At 42.0% G+C, this 26,500-nt stretch overlaps 1 protein-coding gene across 1 annotated transcript in view; it reads right to left on the reverse strand.

Annotated features, from left to right (window-relative positions):
* Window positions 1-26,500, reverse strand: part of LOC128366644 (thrombospondin type-1 domain-containing protein 7A) — a 230,626-nt gene that overhangs the window by 52,513 nt on the left and 151,613 nt on the right. The window contains 7 exon segments of the mRNA XM_053327378.1: window positions 6,640-6,757; window positions 10,035-10,150; window positions 15,139-15,280; window positions 18,067-18,220; window positions 19,934-20,067; window positions 21,328-21,333; window positions 21,972-22,150. Of these exon segments, the coding sequence (XP_053183353.1) occupies window positions 6,640-6,757; window positions 10,035-10,150; window positions 15,139-15,280; window positions 18,067-18,220; window positions 19,934-20,067; window positions 21,328-21,333; window positions 21,972-22,150 (849 nt within the window).

Raw genomic sequence — 26,500 nt, forward strand, 5'->3', positions numbered from 1 at the left:
CCAAACCTGAGACAAATGATGACAAAATAAAACTTGATGTATGCTAGCACCTCCAGACCTCAAGTTATTCTTTGTTTCTTGGTGCTGGTTGATCTTCAACACACTAAAACCTAATAGTCTACTAACCTGTGGACACTTTAAAGCGGGGGTGTCAAACTCATTTTCATTCAAGGGCCACATGCAGCCAAATTTGATCTCATGTGGGCCGGATCATTAAAAAGATGGAAGGAAGGAAGGAAGGAAGGAAGGAAGGACGGAAGGATGGAAAGAAGGGAAAAGTGATAGGAAGGAAAGGAAGGAAGGAAAAGAAGACAAGGAAGGAAGGAAGGAAAAGGGATTAGGAAGAAAGGAAAGGAAAAGAAGATGAAGAAAAGATGGAAGGAAGGAAGGACGGAGGGAAGGAAGGAAACAAACAAGGAAAGAAGTAAGAAAGGGAGGAAGGAAAAGAAGACAGGAAGGAAAGTGGGCCAGAGTGGACGCCTTGGCAGGCCGGTTCTGGCCCACGGGCCGCATGTTTGACACCCCTGGTTTAAAACCTTGATCACTAACCTCCCTGCTTCACATTTTAACAGTTTTACTTGATTTTCATGTTTTTTTTTTGTTCTTTTTTAAAATTTGAACTTGTTTATAACTCATCATTGTAAATAAGGGCAATCACAATTGTTCTTTAAACCCAGTAGAGCTCTGAGATCTACTGACTCAGGTCAGATAGTTGAGTCCAGAGCTCTGAGATCTACTGACTCAGGTCAGATAGTTGAGCCCAGAGCTCTGAGATCTACTGACTCAGGTCAGATAGTTGAGCCCAGAGCTCTGAGATCTACTGACTCAGGTCAGATAGTTGAGCCCAGAGCTCTGAGATCTACTGACTCAGGTCAGATAGTTGAGCCCAGAGTTCAAACTAAACATGATGAAGCAGCTTTTACACAACTGGAACAAACTACCAGCAGAACTGAAATCATGTTTAAATCCAGGTTAAAAACATTTCTCTTCTCCTGAGCTTATGACTGAGCTCTTTTAAAGCACTTTACATTTTAATCTTTCATTTGCACTCTATGTCCTTTTAATAATTTTAAAGCTAATTTATTATTTTATGCTGCAATCTTATATTTAATGCTCTATAATAGCATTTTATTTCTCTTTCTATTTTTCTGTACTTTGTTTTTATTATGGGGGGGGGGGGGGGGGGGGGGTTAATGGTATGTTTTAATGTTTCTGTTTTATGTAAAGCACATTGAGTTGCCATTGTGTATGAAATGCGCTATATAAATAAAACTGCCTTGCCTTCAAGTTTATATAAAGGTTTAAATAAATAAAATAAATAAATGATACATGTGTGCAGATACAATCATAGTAGTATGTTAGCACTGGCTGTTGAGTTTTATAGAGTCAACTTTGGATGCATTTTCTGTAATAACATTATAAACGGCACAAAAACTGGCAATAAAAGTCAAATTGGGGAACAAGATGATTGGACTTAGAGGTTTCTTTCTTCTTGTTTGGACTCATGCCAAATCCAGTCAGGAAATGAAGCTTCAGCCTCTCTGTCACCAGTCAGTGATCAGAGCTTTCTGAGCTACATCAGCTCTCACTCAAAGCATAATTAGATGGAAACATCAGCTGGTTTATAATGAAAATGAATGGCAGTTAACCTCAGACTTGTCACATTATCACACTTCATTAATTATGTTTTCAACATCTGCTTGATGACATGTTTATTTCCAGGCACACCTGGGCTACACCTGACCCCTGGGTCATTGTGTAATGTACTTCACATTTAGCTTTTGTCTTGTTCTTGTATGTTTAATGAAGGTTTTTCGAGTCTCAATATTCACAATATTCATGTGCTGTAATCAGAGCCGGACAGTAACGGAGTACTCATGACTTTACTCAAGTACATTTGAGAGGCAAATATTGTACTCTTTACTCCACTACATTTCTATCTATAACCGTGAGTACCCGTTACTTCTACTAAAGCCTATCAGCAATCACCTTCAGCCAAAGTCAACTCCATGGTCAGGTTAGATGAGAGAGGAAACCATGGAGGAAAGAAAGGAGAGAAGGAAGGAAGGAAGGAAGGAAGGAAACCATGGAGGAAAGTAAGGAGAGAAGGAAGGAAGGAAGGAAGGAAGGAAGGAAGGAAGGAAGGAACCATGGAGGAAAGTAAGGAGAGAAGGAAGGAAGGAAGGAAGGAAGGAAGGAAGGAAGGAACCATGGAGGAAAGTAAGGAGAGAAGGAAGGAAGGAAGGAAGGAAACCATGGAGGAAACAATGGAAGAAGACGCAGCAGGTCCATCTCCGCCCGGGATGAAAATGACTTGATTTTACTTTCAGTTCCTTTTACATTCTCCCTCCCTCCTTTCCTTCCTTCTTCCCTTCCATCCTTCCTTACTCCCTCCTTTCCTTCCTTCCTTCCATCCTTCCTTACTCCCTCCTTCCCTTCCTTCTCTCTTCTCCAAGGTATTAACATTAACATTTGTCATAACTCCATCTAGGACATTTCTATACATAAATGGAAGCACTGTGGCAGAAGTAATGCAATATTTAGAACATGTACTCTTGTACTCTTGATACTGAAGTACTTTTAAAAACGAGTACTTCAGTACTTTTACTCAAGTAGACATCTGACCGTAGTACTTTTACTTCAGTAGACATCTGACCGTAGTACTTTTACTTAAGTAGACATCTGACCATAGTACTTTTACTTAAGTAGACATCTGACCGTAGTACTTTTACTTCAGTAGACATCTGACCGTAGTACTTTTACTTCAGTAGACATCTGACCGTAGTACTTTTACTCAAGTAGACATCTGACCGTAGTACTTTTACTCAAGTAGACATCTGACCGTAGTACTTTTACTTAAGTAGACATCTGACCGTAGTACTTTTACTTAAGTAGACATCTGACCGTAGTACTTTTACTTCAGTAGACATCTGACCGTAGTACTTTTACTCAAGTAGACATCTGACCGTAGTACTTTTACTTCAGTAGACATCTGACCGTAGTACTTTTACTCAAGTAGACATCTGACCGTAGTACTTTTACTTGTACTTGAGTAAAATTTAGCAAGGAGTATCTGTACTTTTACTCAAGTAAGGAAGCTGTGTACTCTGTCCACCTCTGGCTGTAATAGTTTTCCCCCTCTTCTGGAAACAAAGAAATCCCATCTTGAAGTAATATCGGTGTAATTGACAAAATCCATAATCCTAATTTTGTGTAAAAAAAATACATCCCAAACTTCAAAAAGCAAAAACTAACAGCAGTTAATTTTCAGCAGTGTGAGTTAGATAAATCAAATGTTATCTTCCCAAAGTTATTCTGTCTTTTTAGTCTTTTTAGTACAAACTTCCCTCTTTGTGTCACTGTTCTTCTTCTTCTGTCGTAGTTAATCAGGCAAACACTGTCTGCTTAGTGACACAAAGAGGGAATTTGCACCTAAAAGGACGGCAGCTTTGGAAGAGCCATCATGACTCAGATGGTTAAAGCTTCATATGAGCTTCAGTTGAACTCCATAAATACATTTTTACACAGAAGAAGGAATGTGGATTTTGTCCCTTATCTCTAACACAAGTACTTCAGAAGGGTGCAGACAGTGAGGACAGGAGGAACAACTGCAGTGGCCAATACTCAGAGGCGGACAGAGTACACAGCTTCCTTACTTGAGTAAAAGTACACATACCCCTTGCTAAATTTTACTCAAGTACAAGTAAAAGTACTACGGTCAGATGTCTACTGAAGTAAAAGTACTACGGTCAGATGTCTACTTGAGTAAAAGTACTACGGTCAGATGTCTACTGAAGTAAAAGTACTACAGTCAGATGTCTACTTGAGTAAAAGTACTACGGTCAGATGTCTACTGAAGTAAAAGTACTGAAGTACTTGTTTTTAAAAGTACTTGAGTATCAAGAGTACATTTTCTAAATATTGCATTACTACTGCCACAGTGCTTCCATTTATGTATGGTGGAAGGAAGTTAGGAAGGAAGGAAGGCAGGAAGGAAGGAAGGAAAGAAGGAAGGTGGAAGGGAAGAAGGAAGGAAAGGAGGGAGGGAGAATGTAAAAGGAACTGAAAGGAAAGAAGGAAGGATGGAAGGAAGGTGGAGGGGAAGAAGGAAGGAAGGAAGGAAAGGAGGGAGGGAGAATGTAAAAGGAATCGAAAGTAAAATCAAGTCATTTTCATCCCGGGCCGAGATGGACCTGCTGAGTCTTCTTCCATTGTTTCCTCCATGGTTTCCTTCCTTCCTTCCACCCTTCCTTCTCTCCTTACTTTCCTCCATGGTTTCCTTCCTTCCTTCTCTCCAGGGTTTCCTTCCTTCCTTCCACCCTTCCTTCTTATATGTATATATACATGTATTTCCATGTAAATGAAAGTATTCTGTAGGGTTGTTAAAATGATTTTATTCCTCATTGTGGCTCAGGAGGCAGAGCAGGTTGGCCACTAATCAGGATGTCTGTGTTTCCATCCCTGAATCCTCTAGTCTGCATGTCGAAGTGTCCTTGGGCAATATACTGAACTGTGACAGTGTGTGTGTGTGTGTGTGTGTGTGTGTGTGTGTGTGTGTGTGTGTGTGTCTGGCTGTGTGTGAATGGGTGAGTGAGCATTAGAAGATTGTAAAGCGCAGCCTTTGCCATCAGTGTATGAATGTCAGTGTGAAGCCTTTTTAGTGCATATAAACACTCTATCTGTCCTTCCTTCCTTCCTTCTTGTCTTATTTTCCTTCCTTCCTTCCTACCTTTATTCCTTCCGTCTTTCATTCCTGTCTACTCTTCTTTCTCCTCCTTCTTTTCCTTCCTTTCTTTCTTCTATCTGTCCTTCCTTCCGTTTTTCATTCCTGTCTACTCTTCCTTGTCCTCCTTCTATCTGTCCTTCCTCCCTTTCTTCCTTCCTTCTGTCTTTCATTCCTGTCCACTCTTCCTTCTCCTCCTTCTATCTGTCCTTCCTCCCTTTCTTCCTTCCATCATTCATTCCTTCCTTCCTTCCTTCCGTCTTTCATTCCTGTCTACTCTTCCTTCTCCTCCTTCTTTTCCTTCCTTTCTTCCTTCTATCTGTCCTTCCTCCCTTTCTTCCTTCCATCATTCCTTCCTTCCTTCCTTCTTTCATTCCTGTCTACTCTTCCTTCTCCTCCTTCTATCTGTCCTTCCTCCCTTCCTTCCTTCCTTCCATCCTTCCTTCCTTCCTTCCATCCATCTTTTTAATGATCCAGGCCACGTGAGATTAAATTAGGCAGTATGTGGCCCTTGAATGAAAATGAGTTTGACACCTCTGCTCTACATTGTCTGAAAGTATCAAATACAATATAAAACATCTTATTCCAGCTCTTCACTGAAGCTACATGATATACAGACTGAATGAAATATCCAAACCCAAGACTCTGGATGTATTTTTTGGCTGCAGCATTTAATGAGACAAACATATTTCTATCTGAAATTCAATCAGACATGTATGATATCTTTTAAAACTACGGGGACACACCACTATAATTTACTGCATAGGTCTCTGCAGGTTTAAACAGTTTTTGGCTGCACAGAATGAGTTTAGCAGTGACTGAGTCTCCAGCCAGGCCAGTGAGGTTTGGTTAATCCCATTTGAGCTGGACTACAGGCCCAGCTAAAAGTGCAAAGTGAAGATTTAAAACTTGATTTGTGTTTGTGCCTGAAATGACCAAAAGCTCAGTCTGAGTAAACTGGCATCATATTATACATCAAATCTTAAAATGAATCTCTGTTTTATGTGCTGTTGTTTTTTTTTGGTTTCTAGAGATTTTAACTGTTTTAAAAAAGTGCACTATGAATACAGGTTATTCCAGCAGCTTGTCAGTTCAAGCTCACGGGTGGCTGTGGCTCAGGAGGTAGAGCGGTCGTCCTCCTCCAATTGGAAGATTGGTGGTTCAATTCCCGGCTCCTCCAGTCCACATGTCGATGTGTCCTTTGGCAAGACACTTAACCCCAAATTGCTCCCTGTGCCAACGGTGTATGAATGTGTGTGAAAGGGTGAATGACATGTGATGTAAAGCGCTTTGAGTGGTCGCAAAGAGGCGCTATATAAGTACAGTCCATTTACCATTCATTAACCCTTAAACAGGCAACGTGCACCAGGAGATACAGACTCTTTAACCTTCGTGTTCAGCTGTTAGGGTAAATGTTCCCTCCTTCTGTCCTTTCTTCCTTCCTTCATCTGTCCTTCCTTTCTTTCTTCCTTCCTCCTCCCTCCCTCCCTCCCTCCTTCCTTTCCTTCCTTCTCCTTTCCTTCCTTCTTCCTCCCTCCTTCCTTTCCTTCCTTCTTCCTCCCTTCCTTCCCTTCCTCCCTCCTTTCCTTTCCTTCCTTCTTCCTCCCTTCCTTCCTTTCCTTCCTTCTTCCTCCCTTGCTTCCTTCCCTTCCTCCTTTCCTTCCTTCTTCCCTCCTTTCATTCCTTCTTCCCTCCTTTCCTTCCTTCCTTCCTTCCTTCCTTCTTCCTTCCTTTCCTTCCTTCCTTCCTTCCTCCCTTACTTTAGGTGCAAATGACATAACTAGTAAGGATTTTTTACATCTAATGTTCCACTCCTGCCTGTTTAAGGGTTAATTAGTTCACATGCTGAAAACTGCTCTTGTTAATAGACTTGCAATATTTATACCATTCACACTGATCACACAATAGATACTTACCCTCGAGCCCGCAGGTCTGTGAACACTCTGACCAGGCTGACCAGTCTGACAGCTGACAGTTGACGGGACACTCGACCATGCAGGAGATGTTCATCTGCCACTTCTTCTCCAAATTCATCTGCATCACCACAAGTAAGAAAACGAAGGTGTTAATCTATAACTAACATCAACACATTCACAACACCGGTCTGATAGTCATTGCACGGTCGGATCCAATCTGTGGCCGGCTTGACCTCGCAGCACTACAATTCCCAGAAGCCTCAGTTCTGGCAGGGACAGACTGTGTGCTCGGCAGCATCGGGCCAGCAGAGTTGGAATATGGAGGCTTCTGTGAAAGCCATTCTGACACAATGTGTTTTTGTGAATGAGCCAGATGATGAAGTGGGCCAAGGGTTAAATAGCTGTGGGGACGGCTCTGCCACAGCCCGCCGGCTACAATTACATGGAGCCGAGACACATTATGAATGAATAAAATGCTCCGCCTGAAGCAACGACAACAATCTCTGCATGGGAATACTTGTGAATATTTCATGTTGCTGTGGGCCTAATAGTACTGGAAGGGTGTGATAATATATTGTAATGAGTGATGTGATTAAGTCATTAAGAAAAATATGTGTGGATGTCAAAGAACGAAAAGCAAAGTCTTAAACTGCCCAAGAAAGAATACAAACTGAAAGAGGGAGAAAAAAAAAAGGAAGTAGAAAAAGGAAAAAGCCACAGGAATCATCTGCAGGTCTCTGTCAGGGTCTGTCGTGTGTCTGTTTCCTGTTTTATTTTGACAGTCTAGTCCAGACGTGTCAAACTCATTTTCATTTGAGGGCCACATACAGCCCAATTTGATCTCATGTGGGCCAGACCATTAAAAAGATGGATGGATGGAAGGAAGGAAGGAAGGAAGGAAGGAAGGAAGGAAGGAAGGAAGGAAGGAAGGAAAAGAAGGAAGGCAGAAAGGAAGGAAGATGAGAAGGAAAGATAAGGAGAAGGAAGGAAAGAATAAAAGTGAGGAAGGAAGAAAGGTTGGAGATTGGAAAAGAAGACAGGGAGGAAAGATGGGAGGAAGAACAGATGGAAGGATGGAAAGATGGAAGAAAGGAATGAAGGAAGGAAAGATGGAAGGATAGGTGGAAGGAAAGAAGGAAAAGTAGACAGGAAGGAAAGATGGAAAGAAGGAAGGGAAGGACAGATGGAAGGAAGGAAGGAAGAAAAAAAAGACAGGGAAGGAAAGTGGACTGAAGTGGACCCCTCGGCGGGCCGGTTCTGGCCCACAGGCCGCATGTTTGACACCCCTGGTCTAGTCTCTGTGCTCACTTCCTGTTCCCCGTGTGATTACTTGTCCCCGCCCCTATATGTTTCACCTGTGTCTCGCTACCACTTCCTGTGTGTATATAACCAGTGCTCCCCTGTGTGTTAGTGCCAGAATGTCTTGTCTCCTCGAGCAGCTTACCAGCCGTGTGAGACTCTCCCCGTGTCTGCCTGTGCTTCCTAGTCTTCCTTCCTTCCTTCCTTCCTTCCTTTATTCCGTCTGTCTTTCATTCCTGTCTACTCTTCCTTCTCCTCCTTCTTTTCTTTCCTTCCTTCCTTTATTCCCTCCGTCTTTCATTCCTGTCTATTCTTCCTTCTCCTCCTTCTTTTCTTTCCTTCCTTCCTTTATTCCTTCCGTCTTTCATTCCTGTCTATTCTTCCTTCTCCTCCTTCTTTTCTTTCCTTCCTTCCTTCCTTCCTTCCTTCCTTCCTTCCTTTATTCCTTCTGTCTTTCATTCCTGTCTACCCTTCCTTCTCCTCCTTTTCTTTCCTTCCTTCCTTTATTCCTTCCGTCTTTCATTCCTGTCTACCCTTCCTTCTCCTCCTTCTTTTCTTTCCTTCCTTCCTTTATTTCTTTCGTCTTTCATTCCTGTCTACTCTTCCTTCTCCTCCTTTTCTTTCCTTCCTTCCTTCCTTTATTCCTTCCGTCTTTCATTCCTGTCTACCCTTCCTTCTCCTCCTTCTTTTCTTTCCTTCCTTCCTTTATTCCTTCCGTCTTTCATTCCTGTCTACTCTTCCTTCTCCTCCTTCTTTTCTTTCCTTCCTTCCTTCCTTCCTTCCTTTATTCCTTCTGTCTTTCATTCCTGTCTACCCTTCCTTCTCCTCCTTATTTTCTTTCCTTCCTTCCTTTAATTCTTTCGTCTTTCATTCCTGTCTACTCTTCCTTCTCCTCCTTCTTTTCTTTCCTTCCTTCCTTTATTCCTTCCGTCTTTCATTCCTGTCTACTCTTCCTTCTCCTCCTTCTTTTCTTTCCTTCCTTCCTTCCTTCCTTTATTCCTTCCGTCTTTCATTCCTGTCTACTCTTCCTTCTCCTCCTTCTTTTCTTTCCTTCCTTCCTTCCTTCCTTTATTCCTTCCGTCTTTCATTCCTGTCTACTCTTCCTTCTCCTCCTTCTTTTCTTTCCTTCCTTCCTTTATTCCTTCCGTCTTTCATTCCTGTCTATTCTTCCTTCTCCTCCTTCTTTTCTTTCCTTCCTTCCTTCCTTCCTTTATTCCTTCCGTCTTTCATTCCTGTCTACTCTTCCTTCTCCTCCTTTTCTTTCCTTCCTTCCTTCCTTCCTTTATTCCTTCTGTCTTTCATTCCTGTCTACCCTTCCTTCTCCTCCTTCTTTTCTTTCCTTCCTTCCTTCCTTCCTTCCTTCCTTCCTTTATTTCTTTCGTCTTTCATTCCTGTCTACTCTTCCTTCTCCTCCTTTTCTTTCCTTCCTTCCTTCCTTCCTTTATTCCTTCCGTCTTTCATTCCTGTCTACTCTTCCTTCTCCTCCTTCTTTTCTTTCCTTCCTTCCTTTATTTCTTTCGTCTTTCATTCCTGTCTACTCTTCCTTCTCCTCCTTCTTTTCTTTCCTTCCTTCCTTTATTCCTTCCGTCTTTCATTCCTGTCTACTCTTCCTTCTCCTCCTTCTTTTCTTTTCTTTCCTTCCTTCCTTTATTTCTTTCGTCTTTCATTCCTGTCTACTCTTCCTTCTCCTCCTTCTTTTCTTTCCTTCCTTCCTTTATTCCTTCCGTCTTTCATTCCTGTCTACTCTTCCTTCTCCTCCTTCTTTTCCTTCATACCTTCCTTCAAACATCTTATTCCAGCTCTTCACTGAAGCTACATGATATACAGACTGAATGAAATATCCAAACCCAAGACTCTGGATGTATTTTTTGGCTGCAGCATTTAATGAGGCAAACATATTTCTATCTGAAATTCAATCAGACATGTATGATATCTTTTATCTTTTAACTTTTAACTTTCAACTTCCTGTGTTGGAACCTCTGCTGTTTTGGATTTTGGACCCTTTGGACTGAATAAATATATTTTTTAGAACTGATTCTGTCTGCCTGCCTGCCTGCATTTGTGTCCTCCAGTCTCTGTGACCCTGACCGTCTCACCTCCTCGCAGAATTTCAAGTCGACTGATTTGCCGTCGCTGCGAACACAGTCGAGCATCCGGGTCTTGATACCACTCCCACATACAGCGTTGGGGCTCAGCTGACATGTGCTCCAATCTGAGGAGAGAAACAGAACATATTGACATTGACATTTTTAGCTAGTGTTGTTTTTTCATACAGCAGCCAATATAAAGTTGACTCGGGGTGTGTGTGCGTAACAATCCACACAGCAGAGGTCCAGGGGTGCCGAGCTGAAACAACAACCAGCTACACAGAAACACATCGACACCAGAGGCCAGGAATCGATCTCTTTTCTGTTTCTGTTGTTTTAACATTGTTTATTATCGCATTTTCCAAATTTTTATATACTGGTGGAAAGACAAGCAAGTGTTTTCAATATGAATTGTTTCTTTAATTATTTAAATTTCATGTAGTGTAGGCATGAAACTGAATTATATAACTGTGAATGTGCTGGGTTGTATCTCAGGGAGTCATTTGTCCTATTTGCATGTTTTTGCCGTTACAGAGTTGCAGCAGCTGATGAATATACACTATGTTAACCCTTTATAGGACACTCATTGAAAGGAAGGAAGGAAGGATGGAGGAAAGGAAGGAAGGAAGGAAGGTAGGGGGGAGGAAAGGAAGGAAGGAAGGTAGGGGGGAGGAAAGAAAGAGAGAAGGAGGGAGGCAGGAAGGAAAGAAGGAAGGGAGGAGAGAAGGAGGGAGGGAGGAAATACAGATGGAAGGAAGGAAAGGAAGGAAGGAAGGAAGGAAGGAAGGAAGGAAGGACGGACGGACGGACGGAGGAAGGAAAGAAGGAAGGGAGGAGAAAAGGAGGGAGGGAGGAAGGACAGATGGAAGGAAGGAAAGGAAGGAAGGACGGAGGAAATAAGGAACGAGGGAGGGAGAAAGGAAAAGAGGAAGGGGAGAAAGAAGGCAGGGAGGAAGGAAAGGAAGGAAGGAAGGAAGGAAGGAAGGATATTTTGGGAGTGAGTCTTTGTCAGTGTCTCAGGCATGTAGACATGAACCCAGCTCGTATTAAAACATGTATTAAGACAGAACTTCTGATTAAATTCATCTTTGCCGTCTATCTACACAGTTTCGTAATAACATCCACATATGATTAACAGTAGCCTTGATTCAGAAGTTGAATTAAATAAATAAATACTGTTGCTGACAGACAACAGACAGACAGCAAGTCTATGGACTTATGTGTTTAAGTTCACTGGGTATTTGTTTCAATTGAACGGAGTGGATTATGTTATTCATCTGCTCGGTAGACTGATTTCAGCTCCAGGCTCTGTTTGAGTAACGTGACTCACAATGACTGGTAGCCTCAGTTTACATGCTCCTCTTCACATGGGGGGCAGTTTGAGATTTTACCAGCGAATAATGATTCATTTACACGAGCTGACGAGTTGTTCTGAGTGATCACCTTTATCCTATGATGAAACATATCTATCCTGATGGGAGGGGTCTCTTCCATAGAGCAGATGGGGTCATTGAATGGTGTGATGACTATTGAAAATGATGTGGATGATATATTATGGCCTTCGCAGTCATCAGATCTCAACTTAATTGATTGAGATTTTTGAACCAACGTGTTAAACAGCACTCTCCACCACCATCATCAAAACACTAAATGAAGGAATATGTTTTGGAAGAATGATGTTCATCCTTACAGTAGAGTTCAAAGACTGCAGAATCAATGCTGAAGCCCATTGGAGTTGTTCAGGCGGCTTATAAAAGCTTGTATTTGGTTTATTTGATTCTTTTCATGTTACAAGCAGGCTGGGAGGAAAAAGCTCATTTTACGTGGAAGTTTCTTTTTTTTTCTTGGTTCGACTCTAATATAGCAAAATGTCTTAATGCTGACAAATTATATGCTGAAGATCTTATTCAGGAAGTAAAGCAGCAACCTCGCTGTCACCAAACTAGATGAGCAGGGATTCCTGAGCTACATCAGCTCTCACCCTCAGAATAACGAGCGATATTAATAAGTGATGCTGTTAATACTTGAACATTTGCACTGAGTATAATCAGCTAATAAGCCAACTTCCCACTAATGTTAACACTGCAGCTTTATTAAATCTTTTGGGGTGAGTCCAACTAAAAAAAAAGTTATTTGAGAGACATATCTCAACACATTAATTCAAAGTTAAAAGTCCTAATAAGTAAACAGCAAGCCACAATGTCTAAAATATCCTTTTGAGTTATAATTTTCCATGCTTCATAGAGATGTGTTGGTGAATGAATAAAGGTTAGTTGGTATAATTTATTTTTCAGAATTCGCCTGTCACACCTCCTGCAGTGAATTTCATTTTACAGTGAAATATGACCCCTGCATGATGACTACTACCTGTCAGACTGTAGAGCACACCGCTTCACCACATTCAATAAATATTTGCCAGGATTCGGCAGGTTGCTGATGTTGATTTTACCACCCTGGGTGCAGGCAGACAGAGTTGGGAGGCAGGTGAGAGGGAAACACGATTCAGACGGCAGCGAGCAGGAGAGGGAGCAGAGGAGGATGTATTCAAGTCACAAGAAAACAGCTTTTCAATAGCGATCAGCCTCTGTAGTTCGATGTACGCTCAGTCGAGGCGGGATGATGTGGCGGGATAAAACACAAGGAGACGTTCTTCAAAAGTGTTGAAATGCCTCAGCTGTCACAAACCCTTTACACTTCAGAGTAAATAAATCCCAGAGACTGAGAAGCAACCACGGTGTGTCTTAGCTTTTTAAGGGTGAACGCTCAGAAATGCACTGTCGCACCATGTTGCCTCATGTTACTTTGAAAGTTGTTTAGCTGAAGGTTTTGTATGATGGGTGAGGTTGGAAGGGGATCTTTATGCTTATTGATATGCATCATGCTCGAGGGAGCACAAGAAACTAGGATTTTGATATAAAATATCAATTAAAATCTGTAGATTTTATGGTGAGTCGACACAGTGCAGCACTATCAAATTAATTACCGCCTATGTGGCTGACATAAACTAAAATTCTCTGGCTTCCCTGCACTGTATCTGATAGATCTTTTCGTATGGACGTGGCACGAATACAAATGAACCATTAGGAGCCTTGAGATGACTCAGCAGAATAGTAAGCATGCCTTGTACTTCTCCCATACGGTTACTTTGACTTCAGCTCATTACGTTTGTTGCATGACACACTTCGTCTCCCTCTGCCAGCGTTCCCTCCTGCTATAACTTTCAAATAGCACTGAAATGCTTTAAAGTATTTGGTGTGGATGTGTATTTGTGTGAGTGCGTGTGTGTGTGTGTTTTTTTTTTATTGTGTCTTTGGAGTCAGACTCTAAATAGTTTCTGGTTGATGAAGATTATTGTCGATAACAGATGATTACTGAGCAAAGAGGTCATTTAGGGTTTATAACCGCTCTCTTAAATCCAATAAATCTGGCTGCCATCAGTATCCTTTCATGCCAACATCATAAGCGAGCCGTGTGGCGATCAGATTTAAGTTTCTCTCTTTTTGAAAGACAACCAAGATTCAAACAACAACAACATCAGTTCAAGTTTCCCCCCCAATAAATCTCACCAGTAAAATCCAGATCCAGTCTTGAACCTTGGCCCCTCCAAAAAAAATGTTTTATATGAAGCGAAAAAATACATTTTACTCCAGACTTATGGGTGCCAGTGCCTTTAAAATCAAAGTGTATGTGTGTGTGTGTGTGTGTGTGTGTGTGTGTGTGTGTGTGTGTGTGTGCTGTTGTTAAAAAACACTCTGCAGCAACAGGGAGGTAGAGGTATCACTCATGAAATGTGCCATCCCCTGACAAAGATGAGTGGCTGTTTTTAGCTGCAGTGAGCTCGTTTGCAAGCTCAACTCAGGGAATTGTATCTCCTGCCGAGGAGCTTTGTGGCACTCTGGGGACTGAAATAGGGAGATTGCAACAAGAAAGAGCGACAGTAGCAGTTTGGATGGTCTCAGCATCAACAATAGGTTAAAAAAAAAGAAAGAAAGAACGCTTTACCCAATAAAAATCTGTGCTCGTACATTATGCACATATACCCTGGGATGCCTGGATGCAACTGTGAAACGCAGCAGTAGGTATTGTATGTCACATTTCCCGGAGTAACGACACAAAGGGAAGACAGGGGAAAAGAAAAAAAGAGGCTGGTTGAGAATGTGGGGCAGAAGCACTGAAGGCAACACAAGAAATCCTAATGAAATGTGGGAGCAGTTGAAATAGTTTTTTTTATGAGTACAGTTTCCAGAATGAAAATGTGAAAGCGTGGCCTCGTCGACACGTGATGTGTGGAGGTGTGATATCCTGCAGATTAGAAAAAAAGGCGAGCCTGGGAAAGCTGCCAGATCAAATCTTTCTGTTTAGAGAGATAGCAACAATATTTTTTCTCTTGTTTTCAGCGTTAAACGTAGAGGTGATACTGAGCAGATCACTCACCCTTACAGAGGCTAATAATCAAATGTTTTACTTGTTCTCTGCATCTTCCGCTCTTTAATGGTCCTAACTGCAGGAATTTGCAGAAAAACGTAACGTGTGTGACTGTTTAACCTTCCCGTGGAAAGTAAAACATAAAAACAATCTGTGATCAGAGAGGAGCTTCACAAAGAGCAGCTGTGGAGAAGACTCAAAGGAGCTCCATTAACTTTCTCTCATCATTATATTACATGAGATTTGATGAAGCCTCGCAGGTTTTGAGACTGTCTAACAGTTATAAGGCGGTTGAATATAAAAAATAGATGAGTCAGTTATCAGTTTCTTCCCTTGCTGTCAGAACAGATGAAAAGCCAATTCTGAAAAAGGAAGCTGTGTTTGCACTCATGTCCACAGAGAGTTTTTTTTAAAGTTTCCATTTCAAGAGCTGAGTTTTCATATCAGTGATTTGGTTTGAGTTGAGAAACACTGAACCCTGACACACCCCCCTCCCCAAAAAGAAGCTGCTCCATCCAAAAACACATACAGTACAGCACTGTCAAAAAACAACCCAGAGAGCATCTAACACAATCTGTTTTTCATAGTTTAACAGAGCAAAGCCAATCATTTGAAACACAGCCACTGGAAATTGCCCCCTGTGTTCTGTGACAGTTCATCATTTGAGCCTGTCTGGTGCTTCCTTTACCTGTGATGTTGTAAAAGTAGTTGAAACAGTTGAGGTTCAGGCTGCAGGGCTCGTTGTCGGTCGTGTCCGGACACTGCCGTCCCACGCTGGGTGAGCGGAGGGTGTACGCCGTCCGCTGTCGGCTGTTGGTTCTGGTGCAGGGCTGAAACAGAGACTTCCTGTTACAAACTGGAGCTTACAGAAAATGTTTCTTTTTACAGAAAGTGATAAGAGCTGAATACAGATGTATCGCTGACCAGGACCAAGCCATCCTGCCACACTGATGTCCACATATATGGACCAAAAAAGGTGCAACCCTGTCATAGTCTATATACTACTGAACTGTTTCCCCCAAATAACATTGTGTTGGATTATGAGGTGCCATATTTATACACCTGCAGTAAGAGGAAGGGTTAGGGTTACAGGATGGATGCTGGGTAGGGCTGGGCGATATGGGCAGAATCAAAAATCACAATATTTTCTACCAAATACCTCGATATCAATATTTTGACAATATTGTAGGGGGCGACTTTCTGTGCTTTCACAAAATATTCACACAATTAGATTTTTGTGCATAAAGGCAGATAATAGAACAGTCTGTTAAGCTCAGCTCAAATTACATTTTTAGTAAATGTAGTTTATTTATACAGCCCTTTATAAACAGTCCTTGCGGTGTACCAAAGTGCTTTACAGCAGGTAATAGATAAATAAAGAGAAAAATAAAAACAATTAAAAACAATAAAATAACAGTGAAAGCAATAAAATACAACAAAATTGAATAAGATAAAATAAAATAAAATAAAATGAAAGTGTCATACTACTAGGTATTAAAAGCCATCCTAAAAAAGTGGGTTTTTAGCCTGGACTTGAAGAGGCCCAGGTCATCTCGACGGGGAGCTTATTCCAGAGCCTGGGGGCAGCGACAGAAAAGGCTCGGTCACCCCAATGCTTATACTTTGACCTGGGCAGTTCCAGCAAGAGTTGATTTGTTGACCTCAGAACTCTACCAGGATTACGAACAGTTAAAAGCTCAGATAAATACGGTGGGGCGAGGTCGTTAAGAGCTTTAAAAACAAACATTAAAAGTTTAAAATCAATTCTATAAAGGACAGGAAGCCAATGGAGGGAGTTAAGAACAAGAGTGATGTGCACACGTCTGTTAGTGTTAGTTAAAAGACGGGCAGCAGCATTTTGCACAAGTTGAAGGGTTAGGGTTAGGGTGTAATGCAGCCTTTAAAAGCTGGAAAAGACACTTATCCCATATGACCATATTACAATATTCAAAATCTAAGATGACATCTATAAAATATCACGATATCAATATTATATCGATTTATTGCCCAGCCCTAATGAGGACCATACACAATAAAGGACATTAACACCAGAGAAAGGGATTTGCATCTTGAGTTTCAAATAACTGCTGATATATTTCTGTATTACTACAGTATGATCTTTCTCTGACCTTAACCACAGTGTCTTAAAACACTCTTCCCAAGATGTATTAATTAACAACATAACAACTCATTATGTTCTCATGTGATCCAGGCAGCATTAGATTGTCTATTTATAAGTATGAATGGTGTAAATTCAAGGAGAAAAAGGTTGAAAGTCAATAACTGTGAATTCATCTGCTTCTGGATTACTTCAAAGCTTATTGGGTCTCAATTCCTCAGAGATCTCTTCTGTCAACATACTCTCCAAGTGTCTGCCTGGTCCCTAGATGAATGCTTTAACACTGTATAAAGAAATAAAACTTCTCTCTCCTGGTGTTCCCAGAATGTGGAATTTGATTTTTTTCCAGTGGGAAATAACATGACAGCTGAAACCGATATTGCTAGAATAGTAAACCATGAGACTCTACATGACCATTGCTTGTAGAGAAGAGAGTAGATGACAGCCTTTTGTATAACTCCATTGCTGGCGTGATGAATAAAACATGTGAGAGAGGCCCTGCTGGTGCCACTGTAGACTCCATGTCGAGATTGGGATTGCAGGAAGTCGGTGTGTCAAGCACTTTGGGAGAGAATGGGGTCTGATTAACAATGGCCAGGGTGCTGCTGAGAGAACAGCAGGTGAAATCAGAGCAGTTAAAATGGCTTTTTACCACAAGTCTGAGGTGTCAGGGATGGAGAAGCTTACATCTTACTTGTCTGTGCTAAAGGAAGAGCGAAGATTGCATACAGTAGGTGCTGCAGCCTGTAGGTGTGTTTGCAATGTCTTCATATTTCACAGAGAGTTGAAAAAAAGGGTATCTCAGGTTGTGATATAGAGGTGGATTAACTTTCATGTCCTACTCATTTAATCATAAACTTTTGGGCTGAAAAGAACATTAATTAGCTGTAATATTGTTGTAAAATCTGACCATAAATCAACATTATTCTGAGAGTATAACAAATGATCCTCACTGTTTGTGGTTGTCTGCCAAATGATGATCACAAACTAGGGGTAATATTTTTAGCCAGCTTTATGTTTATGCCACTATATCACTGCTGATGTATGCAGGGGCGTGTTGGCGTGTGTGTGTGTGTGTGTGTGTGTGTGTGTGTGTGTGTGTGTGTGTTTCACTAAATGTAAATTTGGAAACCTGCTCAGGAGTTCTCTGAGTCTTTATCATAAATCATCCTCCTTCCCTGCTGAATGCGCAGTGAGGGCAGTGTAATATAGCTGATATATAAGTCATTTTTCTCCTGTTTCCTAGTTCATATATCTCTTATATTCCTCCTTGGTGGATGAAAAAAAAAAAATAACCTGTTGACAAAGATTCACACACTACTCTCAATAATACAGTGCTGCCACGCTTTGAATTTCTCGAGCCTCAGAGAAAATATTCCTGACAAGAAAGAGATATCAAGATAAATCTCCATGGGCTTCACACAAGTTTGATGTTCCCATATCTACTCTTTGGCAGACAGCTGAGCGGCTGCTTTCTGATGTGGGTTCAGCTCTCACCAGGCTGCAGCGGCTCCAGGGGCCCCAGTCGTTGAGGACGCAATCCTCTGGGCAGGGCAGCCGGCTCTCCCTGGCCCCCAGGGGCATCTCCTCCGGGTCGCAGAGGTAGTCCTCCACAGACTCTGATGGCCCGTCTATGGTGTTGAGCATACATCTGTGGGAACGGTCAAGAAACACACACTTCACCAACGCTGCTGATGTGCTCCGAGGAACGCTGGAGACTCATGTTTCATTTTAACTGGACGTGTTGGCAGTTACAAGAATCACTTTACGACCGATGTGGTTTTAAAGCAGTGGGGGGTGTTGCTCAGAGTAAGAGGGTCAGTTTATAAAAAAAAGGAACAATTGCTGTATGTGGTGCACAGCAACATGAACTCCAAGCTGAATCACATACTGGATGTTGCACCTTTAATTTTTTAGATTATCAATTTATCTTTTAACCTTGTATATTTATTTAATATAAATACAAACACATACAGTGCAACAAAATCGTATTCTAAACTGACTCCAGGCTTCATTCAGGCATATTTTTTAGAGTCATCTTTTCTAAATTACAGCTTTTTGTAGACACAGATAGACAAAGATAAAGAGAAGTTAGGATCGCTACTATCTTAAATCTTAACTCACAATTTTCAGCAGCTCTGAATGTTGTTCTGGAGACTTGGCTCCACATCAGTAGAGTATTTAGTCACTCCGTAGCCTAAGCACTGAACCACTAGCAGTTTTAAAAAGATAACAGACTTGGTCATTGCAAGAGATTGATGTTGTGTCTAGCAGCTATATCTGTGAGTTATGATTTGTGTGTGTGTGTGTGTGCGTGTGTGTGTGTACTTCTCTTCACTGTTTTTACAGAATTAGGATGTATGCACCACAAACAACTTAATTACAGTCTTATGAGTCTCATATAGTGTAATTACAGTGTATATCCTGCATGTACAGTACAAGGACCAGAAACAAGTACAATTGGCAGTGTTGGTTGTTGACTGTCAGTTCAACCATGTTAGAAAGGTTCATCCAGCCAAACACAGTATCATGAGTGTTATACATGTTTTCCCTCACATTGATGTTTGTACAATGCTGCAAAGAAAAGCAGAAAATGCCCAAAGTGACATAAATTGATTGCTTATTTTCCCCAGTCAAAAGTCAAAACTCAAACCCATATTCAATCTACTATAATATTAAAACAGAAAAACATCAATTTGAAAAGCTAATGGGGTATTTTGCTGGGAAATTACTTTAACCCTCCTGTTGTAGGAAGAAAGGAAGGAAGGAAAGAAGGAAGGAAGGAAGGAAAGGAGTAAGGAGAGAGGGAGGGAGGAAAAAGGAAGGAAGGAAGGAAGAAAGGAAGGAAAGGAGTAAGGAGGGAGGGAGGAAAAGAGGAAGGAAGTAAGGAGAGAAGTAAGGAAGGAAAAAAAGAAGGAAGGAAGGAAGGAAGGAAGGAAAGGAGTAAGGAGGGAGGGAGGAAAAAAGGAAGGAAGGAAGGAATTAATGAGGAAGGAAAGGAGTAAGGAGGGAGGGAGGGAGGGAGGAAAAGAGGAAGGAAGAAAAGAAAGAAAGAAGTAAGGAGGAAGGAAGGAAGGAAGGAAGGAAGGAAAGGAGTAAGGAGGGAGGGAGGAAGGAAGGAAGGAAGGAAGGAAGGAAGGAAAGGAGTAAGGAGGGAGTGAGGAAAGAAGGAAGGAAGGAAAGAAGGAAGAGTCAAAAGAGATGGGGTCAATTTGACGCAGGAGGACGACAGGAGGGTTAAAAGTAAGTAAGTATTTAGCACTTATGGATACCACACCTTATACAAATGTACCTAAACATAGATTGAGGGGGGGAGGGGGAGGCGGAGGGGGGGAGGGGGGAGAAAGACCGGCTGTTTAAATACCTGACTTTTCTGGTCTGTACGCCTTCACCGCAGTTCTCTTTTAAGTACACGTTGCTGACCTTCCACACACTCCACGGCTCAGCTAGCCACACATACTGATTGCAGTCACTCTGACACGGCACCACCTCGTAGACCTGAGGACACAAAAACATTATTATCATGTTATGTGTCAAATAGAGAAAAATAGGAGCAGATTCATTTTCTTACTGCAAGAGAATGCTTAATGGGCAAGGCCAACTAATGGTCATGGAAGAATGTGGCCTCTACACTGGGTTATTTTATTTTTTGTTTTTTTTTAAATCAATATTTTTGTGTTATCCTTGAAAAGTTGAGCCTAAAACACAGTGAGTGAGTTTTTTGGCTCAGCTTAGCTCAAATATCTTCTGCCCACTCAGAGCAGCTCTGCCTCTGAGAAACGTCCATATGAATAAAACTCCAGTTGGTTACAGTGAACCCTCGTTTATCGCGGGGGTTACGTTCCAAAAAGAACCCGCGATAGGCGAAATCCGTGAAGTAGTCAGCTTTATTTTTTACAATTATTATACAATACAATACACTGTACTATAGAATGAAACCAAAGATCAAAACCTGTTTTCAGGCCCAAGCATTTATTTAAGAAATACTGATATAAACGTTTTCTTACAAATAACTATGATAGTTTTTAGAAATACTGTAAAATAATAATTTTAATAATCAATACGAGGTTGGACACATTGTGACTGACGCGTATGTCACAGTTCCTCTGACTGTGCCTCTTCGTCCTGACTCCCTTGTAGCGTCTTTTTCTACTGGAGGCTGTGGTGCAGGGGTCTTTTTCTACTGAAGGCTGTGGTGCAGGGGTCTTTTTCTACTGAAGGCTGTGGTGCAGGGGTCTTTTTCTACTGAAGGCTGTGGTGCAGGGGTCTTTTTCTACTGAAGGCTGTGGTGCAGGGGTCTTTTTCTACTGAAGGCTGTGGTGCAGGGGTCTTTTTCTACTGAAGGCTGTGGTGCAGGGGTCTTTTTCTACTGAAGGCTGTGGTGCAGGGGTCTTTTTCCGAGAGAAGAACATAGTTATGGGTTGTTGTTAGCGCTCTTTTTTCTTCTGGCCAAGAAGATTCTTATAAACAGACATGTCACCCTCGTCGACATTGTGGATTTTGTCATGGAGAAATTTTGCAAACGTAAACGTAAAACGTAAAAGCATAAAAAATCTGCACTAAAAAAATCCGCAAAACAGCGAAGCTGTGAAAGGTGAACCGCGTTATAGCGAGGGTTCACTGTATACTGTAGTACCTTGTTTACTTACAGCGACACTATTGTGAGTATATACATCTATCCGTCAGTGACCCAGTGACATTTGGTGACACTTAACATCTGTGATTACATTAGAAATAGCTGAGGGAAGCAGCTCTTACCTGGGCCTGTAGCAGTGAGTCATATCCCAGCAGCGAGCATTGGGGTGGATTAAAGGGAGACAGATGGATTAATGAGCACATGCCAACTGTTCATATAGAGCAGAACCTATGATTAATGTAACATTCAAGGAGGACATAATCAGAAAAGCCTCTAGCATAAATACCTGTGTGAACTTGAGCAGATACATACACACACACACACTCACACACACACACACATACACACAAACTGCCAAGCATAGATCAGCACAACCTTAATCTGCATTTGCTGATACTCACAGGTCTGGAAAGCATTTCATTTTTGCGAATCATGGAAACTTTAAGGAATCAACTAGCACACCGAGGGGCATTAATATGGTAGATGGGATCCATTTATAGCACCCGTTGCTTTTTTACACTGTCGCTGCTCAGCAAAAAAATGAGTGCAGCAATAATGAGGGGAAGGTAAAGGAAAGCTCTGCACTCACGCTTATTATTCATCAATAATTAATTTCATTCTCTCCACAGTGTTGGAGATGTTTAATGTGTATCACACTTGTAATAAGTATAAATATATTGCAAGAATGGTTCATAAATATTCAAGAAGCAATGGCAAACCAAATAAAACAGCTTCCCTTTTTTCTCTGTATAGAAAGTTTCAGTACCTGGTTGATGTGGTCCAGTTTGGGACACGGCCGCCCACCGTTGTAAGGTTTCTCTCGGAGCCATTTGGAGCGAACTTTGACTCCACTGCCGCAGGACTTGCTACAGCGCGACCAGTTAGACCATTCACTGAGTTTACAGTCTGAAGGACAGGGGATGATGCACGCCTCCTCAATGTAACCTGCAAGCAGAGCAGAAAAGAGGTTTTTGCAGGTATTCAAATGATCTTTGTGACGGTGGTTCTAGTTTTTGCCTTGTAGAGCACTGAATGGTTTAGGTCCAGAATACATGAATGACATGTTAGTAGAATATAAACCCAGTAGAGCTCTGAGATCTACTGACTCAGGTCAGATAGTTGAGCCCAGAGCTCTGAGATCTACTGACTCAGGTCAGATAGTTGAGCCCAGAGTTCAGACTAAACATGATGAAGCAGCTTTTACACAACTGGAACAAACTACCAGCAGAACTGTGAACATTTTTAAATCCAGGTTAAAAACATTTCTCTTCTCCTGAGCTTATGATTGAGCTCTTTAAAAGCACTTTACATTTTAATCTTTCATTTGCACTCTATGTCCTTTTAATGATTTTAAAGCTAATTATTATTTTATGCTGCAATCTTATATTTAATGGGGGGCCGGGGTTAATTGTATATTTTAATGTTTCTCAAATTACATGTTTTTTCTGTTTTATGTAAAGCACATTGAGTTACCATTGTGTATGAAATGCGCTCTATAAATAAAACTGCCTTGCCTTACCTATTGGTATATTTGTGTACACGCATAAGAAGAAAAACTCAAAGACAAAATGATGATTTGCTACTCTTCAGGCTGTTTTTTTTTAGACAGTGTGCTTTAGTCAGTTATTAATTATTTCAGAAGGAAAAAGGCATTCGCTAAAAAACTGAATCAGGAAATTAGCTCTAAAGGAAATGCTCTCTCTGCATCCCTCCAGGAGGAAGCAAGCATCCAGGTTGAGAATAAATATTTTAGAGGAAAAATGGCCTTGGTCAGTTCTTCAATATCAGTGAATACCGTCACAAAGACCGTCACCTGAGGGGTTTCTGACCAGCACTTCCTGTCTTTGACCAGCACTTCCTGTCTTTGACCAGACTAAAAAGTGAGAGTCACTTCCTTTTCCTAAACAGAGATTAAGCTCGTCCTCCTGTTGTCCTCGAGTCAAGGAAGGAAGGGAAGGAAGGAGGAAGGAAGGAAGGAAAGAAAAAAGGAAGGAAGGGAGGGAGGAAGGAAAGGAGGAAGGAAGGAAGGAAGGAGGGAAGGAAGTTAGGAGGGAGGGAAGGAAGGAAGGTAGGAGGATTATTTCAGAAGGAAAAAGGCACTCGCTAAAAAACTGAATTAGCTCTAAAGAAAATGCTCTCTCTGCATCCCTCCAGGAGGAAGCTAGCATCCAGGTTGAGAATAAATACTTTAGAGGAAAAATGGCCTTGGTCAGTTCTTCAGTACCTCAGAAGAATTTTGTTTTCCTTATCCACTATGAAACTATATTTATTCTAACTCCCAGAGCTTAGTTTTTTTTCTTCTTTACTTACAAAGGACAATTAAAGTTCAAGAGCTCTTTAAAATAGTTGATGGGGAGAAATGCTGAATTTTAAGAGCTCTGCAAACTATTCACTGATACCTCACAAACTAATCTAAATGCATCTACAGACTTTCAGCCCTGTGCAATGAAAACAGGGCCCACACACTCAGAAGTCCAATTTCATGGTTTGTTATATAAAGGTCTAAACATCTACCGAAGCAGTGGTTAAGTCTGGCAGCAAGCTTCATTATTTTAATCTATGTCCCTCAGCTCACAGGGTCATGGCACACTCAACAGGCCTGGCTTTAAAGCATCTCACTCTGCTTGTTACGCTTGTGGGTTGTTTCATTTTATTTTATTTTTTGGGATCTTTCTCCATCTCTGGGCAGGAAGGAAGGAAGGAGGAAGGAAAGGAAGGAAGGAAGGAAAGAAAGAGAAGGAGGGAGGAAAGAAGGAAGGAAGGAAGATAGGGGGGAGGAAAGAAAGAGAGAAGCAGGGAGGGAGGAAGGGAAGAAAGAAGGAAGGAAGGAATAAGAAAGGGGGATGGAGGAAGGAAAGAAGGAAGGGAGGAGAGAAGGAGGGAGGGAGGAAGGACAGACGGAAGGAAGGAGGGAAGGACGGAGGAAATAAGGAACGAGGGAGGGAGAAAGGAAAAGAGGAAGGGAAGAAAGAGGGCAGGGAGGAAGGAAGGAAGGAAGGAAGAAATAAGGAACGAGGGAGGGAGAAAGGAAAAGAGGAAGGGACGAAAGAAGGCAGGGAGGAAGGAAGGAAGGAAGGAAGGAAGGAAGGAAAAGGAAGGAAGGAAGGAAGGATATTTTGGGATATTTACAGAAGTTACCAAATATAATTATTTGCCCAATAAAGGGTTAAACAACTGAGCATCTCTGGGCTGAGATCTCTGTTTCTGCCAGTAAACAGACCAAAGTTCAAGTCAGATATGTTGAAAGAGATGATTCTTCTGAGCCTTCAGTTTTATGCAGAAAATGTTCTTCTCACTTGCTCAGAGAGGCTGTTTAGTAAACACAACCTACAGTACGATATTTTTTGGCTTATGTAAGTGCACTGGCCTGTAGATCAGTTTAGCCTTTGATTAAGAAAATCAATGAGGTGAATGAGGCGGAAAAGTGGAGTGTCTCACTGGGTGCCTAAGCACTTCCTCTTTCTGATGTGGGCTCTTTAAGACTTGCTTTGCTGTTCATTGAGAGACACGCAGCGTTACACTAACTGACACATTTGCTGACAACACACTTCCCACGATGTTAACCCTCCTGTTGTGTTCGAGTCAAGGGAGGAAGGGAAGGGAGGAAGTAAAGGAAAGAAGGGGGAGGGAGGAAGGAAGGACGGAGGAAAGAAGTAAGTAAGTAAGGAAGGAAGCTGCTTCCTTCTTCCTTTTCCTCCCTTCCTCATTTCCTTCCTTCCCTCCTTTCCTTCCTTATTCCATCCTCCCCTCCTTCCTTCTTTCCTCCCTCCTCCCTTCTCTTTCTTTCCTCTGTCCTTCTTTCCTACCTTCCTTCCTTCTTTCCTTTCCCTCCTTCTTTCCTTTCCCTCCTTCTTCCTTCCTTCCTTCCTTCCTTCCTTCCTTCCTCCCTCCCTCCTTTCCTTCCTTCCTTCCTTCCTTCCTTTCTTCCTCCCTCCTTTCCTTCCTTCTTCCTTCCTCCCTTCCTCCCTCCTTTCCTTCCTTCTTGCTTCCTCCCTTCCTCCCTCCCTCCTTTCCTTCTTTATTCCTTCCTCCCTTCTTTCCTTCCTTCTTGCTTCCTCCCTTCCTCCCTCCTTTCCTTCCTTCTTCCTTTTCCTCTCTTCCTCCCTCCCTCCTTTCCTTCCTTATTCCTTCCTCCCTCCTTTCCTTTCCTTTCCTCCCTTCCTTCCTCCCTCCTTTCCTTCCTTCTTTCTTGCTTCCTCCCTTCCTCCCTCCCTCCTTTCCTTCCTTATTCCTTCCTCCCTCCTTACCTTCCTTCTTTCCTTTCCTTTCCTCCCTCCCTTCCTCCCTCCTTTCCTTCCTTCTTTCTTGCTTCCTCCCTTCCTCCCTCCTTTCCTTCCCTTCCTTCTTCCTTCCTCCCTCCCTCCTAACTTCCTTCCTTCTTTGACTCGAGGACAACAGGAGGGTTAAGGAGCCAAAATGTCTCCCAGCAGTTTATAAAGTATGAGACAGGATGTTATGATGTATCACACTGAATTACTGAGAGCCTTGTTCACTGTGAGGAAGAGTAAACAGAGTCATTAGGAGGAGGATATGCACTTGTTTCTGATTTAAGTGTTGGAGCTACCTTCAACTCTAATTGTTTTGACTGAGCCTCCTACTGTGGACTAATTGAAATCAATGTGGAGGTTTTTTTTTTTGGTGTAGTGCAGGGGTGTCAAACATGCGGCCCGTGGGCCAGAACCGGCCCACCGAGGGGTGCGATCCGGCCCACTCTCCTTTGTGTTCTTTTCCTTCCTTCCATCCGTCCTTCCTTCCTACCTTCCTTTTTTACCTTTCTTCTTTCCTTCATTCCTTTCTTCCTTCCATCTGTCCTTCCTCCCTTTCTTCCTTCCTCCCTCCATTTCTTCCATCTGTCCTTCATTCTTTCCTTCCTTCTGTCCTTCCTCCCTACCTTCCTTTTTTCCATTCCTTCCATCTGTCCTTCTTACCTTCCTTTTTTCCTTCCTTCTTTCCTTCCTTCCTGCCATCTGTCCTTCCAACCTTCCTGTTTTCCTTTCTTCGTTCGTTCGTTCCTTCCTCCGTTTCTTCCATCTGTCCTTCTGTCTCTCTTTCCTACCTTTCTTCCCTCTTTCCTTTTTTTTGTCTTTTCTTACTTCCTTCCATTCTTCCTTCCTTCCCTCCTTCCTTCCTTCCTTCTTTCCTTCCATCTTTTTAACGATCCGGCCCACATGAGATCAAATTGGTCTGTATGTGGCCCTTGAATGAAAATGAGTTTGACAACCCTGGTGTAGTATAAATGTTGGTATGAACGTAGCCTCAGCGTTGCTTAGGATGGTCACAGAGAGATGAAGCATA

Source organism: Scomber japonicus, chromosome 10, assembly GCF_027409825.1.
Source record: "Scomber japonicus isolate fScoJap1 chromosome 10, fScoJap1.pri, whole genome shotgun sequence".
Lineage (NCBI taxonomy): Eukaryota > Metazoa > Chordata > Actinopteri > Scombriformes > Scombridae > Scomber > Scomber japonicus.